Consider the following 4,259-nt stretch of genomic DNA (forward strand, 5'->3'; position numbering starts at 1 on the left):
ATGGTAAAAAATCGTTCAAATCCGACATTTCCTTCTTAAGTTACAAGCATTTAAGCATACAGCTGTTTAAAGAACAATATATGAGAAATCAGCCTTCAAAGTTTATGATTTCAGGCATTTCTCATGCAGAAATATCATTAAAAAGTGTTGTTTTAACATTGAAATTTGGAAAAATAACAGCACAGCATGATGTATAAATATATAAACCTTAGTTTAGTGAAATAAAATAGATTTTTAAAAATTTCACATTGTAACATGTTTTTGCTATTTTCTCTGAAACATATTTTGCGACGAGTGACTGGTTTGGCTTGTCTTTGCCACATGTATAGGTATGATATGATGACATCATGCCTCATATGCCGTCAATCCAGGGGTGGCGCCAGGATTTTCTCGACAAGGAGTCAGATTTCCCAGACGAAAGGAAAGTAGGCGTGGTTGGGCTTCGATTAAAAGGTTGCGAAAGTGATATCGGGGGTGAATCCTCTGAAAATTTAGGGGTTTCAAAGGCTTATTTAATCGATTTTAGAGTCTACTAATATGTAGAAAATACATATAATTTTTTTTTCTCCCCGATGAATTGTGCTTTTTCTCTCCCCGACGGGGGGGCCCTGTCTCCCCCCCCCCCCGCTGGCCCCACCCGCTGGTGCCACCTCTGTGTCAATCACAGATACAGTATTTGTCATACAAGTGGACATGCATTAAAACCTAAGGCTCTGTCCACACTATCAGTTTTCATGTAGCTGTGATATATACATGGGATTCACATATGTAGATATGATGACATCATGCCCCATATATGGGCAGTCAATGTAAATGTATAATGTTTAACAATGACAATGAAAAGACAACTGAATACTGTATTGTTAAGTACAGTATTTTCTTTCTGTAGTGAAGCTAGGAATAATTTTTTTTAATGATCTGTTGTTTCCCTGTTTTTCCAGAGTAAAGCACATTGAAGCTTCTGTGACACTGTTCTATATATAAATTGCATAATATAGTATTACATTCTTTCTAATGTTATACATTTTATTAGGTTACACCTTACAAACTTAAATACAAAGAAATAAGTAACAGTTCATGTTTAATTGTGTAATATTAATTGTTTATAGGTGTGGCCTGGAAATACTGCTTTTCCCGACTTTTTTAATCCTGCTGCTGTAAAATGGTGGGAAAAGTGGGCAAGGAACTTCCACGACCAAGTAGAATTTGATGGAATGTGGATAGTAAGTATTGCATTGGTTAAATTATTTTTCAATCATCAAATTTTAGCTAAATATTTTATTTAATCTTATTCTGCTAAAGAAATTATAATATGTTTAAAATTCTCTGCTTTAAATTTTGATCTAATTTGTAAATATGTATTTGATTTTTAAATTCATGTCTATTTCGTGAATACTTACCTGGATGAACCGATATACTGTATGCCAGATTCCTAATGGAACTTACCCGCGAAAAATAATGGAATCGTCTAACCCAGGTGTATAACACATCGGCGTTACATAACCAGCCTTAAATTTCCTTTCGCCGTGAGCGAGTGAAGAGAGTCTTACCTTGTAGAGAGAACAATTTGCCACCCTGCAAGGGGTTCCGTTTGCTGACATCTTGCAAACGGCATGGTGGAGGAACGTTCTCGACGTTTTATTTGTCAGACGTGCTGTCTACCCAGAAGCCAGTGGCTAGGGCGTTGTTATCACACCATCAAGCTCTTTAGGTAAGTGTCGATTGGCGGTGGTATTCTGGCATATATAGGTTCATGCAGTTAAGTATTCACGAAATAGACCACACAAATCAGAAGTGATGTTATTGGTCTATGAGTGAGATGATTACCTGGATGAATGCCCTCCTGTTCCCTCCTCTGCAGATCCTTTTTGTTCTCTAGGAAATTTTGAGGCTGGTTACGTAAAGCTGATGCGTTATATACACCTGGGTTAGTCGATTCCATTATTTTTCGCGGGTAAGTTCCATTAGGAATCTGGCATATATCGGATCATCCAAGTAAGTATCTCACTCATAGACCAACAATATCGCTTCTGATTTGTGTGATTAATGTTTTTTGTACAAATTCATAATTTTAAAAAAATTATATATTTGTAAATGCAATAAATTTAGCCATTGTATACTTTTATACCTGAATAAGTAAATAATTAATTTGTTTGGTAAGTCAGTGTGTAGTCTGCCATAGCTCTATGTCACCAAGATCAAAACATGCTTTTTTGCCTCAGGCGCACTTAATACAGCTGAATCAATTTGTCCAAAAGTTTCAGCTAAATCAAACAAAGTTATTAGAGGAACAATTTTAAACTACTTGCCTGTGGTTAGGCACTTGCTTATTCACTCGATTATAAACATATATAATGGTTGGTGAATTATACTTCATAAATGATTATATTTTACTGTGATTTATATGTTGGTTTATGAGTAAAGATGGATTAATGAATTGAATTTTTATTAATAGTGTATAAAAATTTCATGATAACACCTTTATGTTAAAACAATTTCAAATCATCAATAAAATTGGTTGCATTAGACACTTTTTTAAAAATAGTAGAACCTACTATATTGTGTTAATATGTTGAATATTCGTTATTGAATATAAACTGATTTGATTTTATTAAGTTTGTCCCTAAAAGTAAAATTATAGTTGAATTAAATTTATCAATAATGCATCTAATTCCAAACACTTTAGTGTTTACACTTTTGTAACCAAATGTGTTCTTCGTTGATTGGATAACTGTGTACCGGTCTACGCATCATCATAGGTGACGTGGTTTAGTAAAACTGTTGAAAGGTGCATCCAACATTGAAAATTCACTTACACAATGTTTTATCATGAAAGGTCTTTGATATTGAATGGCCAGTTATCATTATGTATTTAAAGAAAAGGATTGTCCGCATACACGAACACAGATTGCATCAAGTTGCATTTGTTGCCGTTCTTAAAATGAAGGGCAAGTCAAATTTGACAGACACACGGTTATAATAAAATATAATTTGAACATACCAGGAGGCTGGTTCCTAGGTTAGAAGGAGCAGGTCAGAAAGTATCACTCTTCCTCATGTAATAGACGACCTCGATGAAAGAAGATGACAAACAAACATTGAATCAGATAGCCTGTATACTTCACAGTTTTTAATTTCAGTGTATCAACGGCAGCAATTAGAAAAGCGCAAAGAAAGTTGGCCTGGAAAAAAGCGGTCCCAAGTACCGTCAGATGATCAGAGATGTGAACATGGTGAAATGGTTGGAATTCTGCATCCGAGTGTCAGCAGAAGAAGACAAATTTGAGAATTTAACATGGACAGATGAGACATCTGTCTACCAGAGCAACATGGCGCAAAGTGTGTTTGTACAAAGTTGGAGAGGAGCCAAAGTTGAAACCGGTAGCTAAACATCCAGTTAAAGTTCATGTATGGGGTAGCATCGGTCTAAATGCTTTGATCTTCGGTGGGAGTATGAATACTGACGTTTATGAAATTTCTTGAAGCCATTCTACTTCCCTTTGTTCGCTGTGTTTCCTGAATCGCACCAACAGATTCCAACAGGATAATAATCCTAAGCACACGTGTCATCTGCCTGACAGTAAATGGAAGCAAACGGTATCAACTGGTGGAAAATACCGCTTGAATTAACTGATCTCAACCTCATCGATAACATCTGGCATCAGCTAAAAACACCATCTGCGCAGAAATGTGAAACAGTTACAGTATATTCCAATTAATCTACTTGTTTCTTGTTGGTTATTTTTATTTTACCATTATTCTCTTATGCCATCTATTTCATATTGTCTGTTCTTTATTAGCCATCCTCTGATTGATTTCTCCAGTCTATTTCGTGAATACTTACCTGGATAATCGACTAATTGCCATTGTTCCCAAAACGGAACACCCCTCGAACAAAATGGAACAGTCCGACCCAAGGCGCCACGTACGAACCGTCTCCCTAACAAACGTCCTCATTCCCTTTTCGACGTTGTTCGAAGTCGGATACATCTAGCCTTTGAAAATTACTAGCAGACTTTTCAAGCAATTCTGTTCTCCCTGGATTTATTTTTGCTTTGGATTTATTTTTGCCTTGGATATATTTTCAACTTGTGGTTGACAAGATATCCTTTTTATTGTAGTCTCGATCGGCATGTCCGCTCGCAAGTCTTTGTGCTCGGTGTGTGGGGGCCCCAAACCGAGTGTTAAGCTCGACCGGCACTCGGAGTGCCCATTGTGTCGCTCGTGTAGCAAGGCTGAGCCTTGCGAGATTTGTGCGC

At 36.6% G+C, this 4,259-nt stretch overlaps 1 protein-coding gene across 4 annotated transcripts in view; it reads left to right on the top strand.

The window, feature by feature from the left end:
• The window catches only part of LOC117122799 (lysosomal alpha-glucosidase-like), a 26,496-nt gene that overhangs the window by 13,470 nt on the left and 8,767 nt on the right, over positions 1–4,259 (top strand). For 2 of the 4 annotated variants that reach the window (XM_033268538.1, XM_033268540.1), the window contains exon 9: positions 1,110–1,223. The exons of the other annotated variants lie outside the window; for them this stretch is intronic. In XM_033268538.1, coding sequence (XP_033124429.1) covers positions 1,110–1,223 — 114 coding nt within the window. The remainder of the gene's footprint in view (positions 1–1,109; positions 1,224–4,259) is intronic. 4 annotated transcript variants of the gene reach the window in all.

The sequence above is a fragment of the Anneissia japonica genome, unplaced genomic scaffold (assembly GCF_011630105.1).
Source record: "Anneissia japonica isolate Jap-2015-1 unplaced genomic scaffold, ASM1163010v1 scaffold288162_len571657_cov150, whole genome shotgun sequence".
NCBI classification, from domain to species: Eukaryota; Metazoa; Echinodermata; class Crinoidea; order Comatulida; family Comatulidae; genus Anneissia; species Anneissia japonica.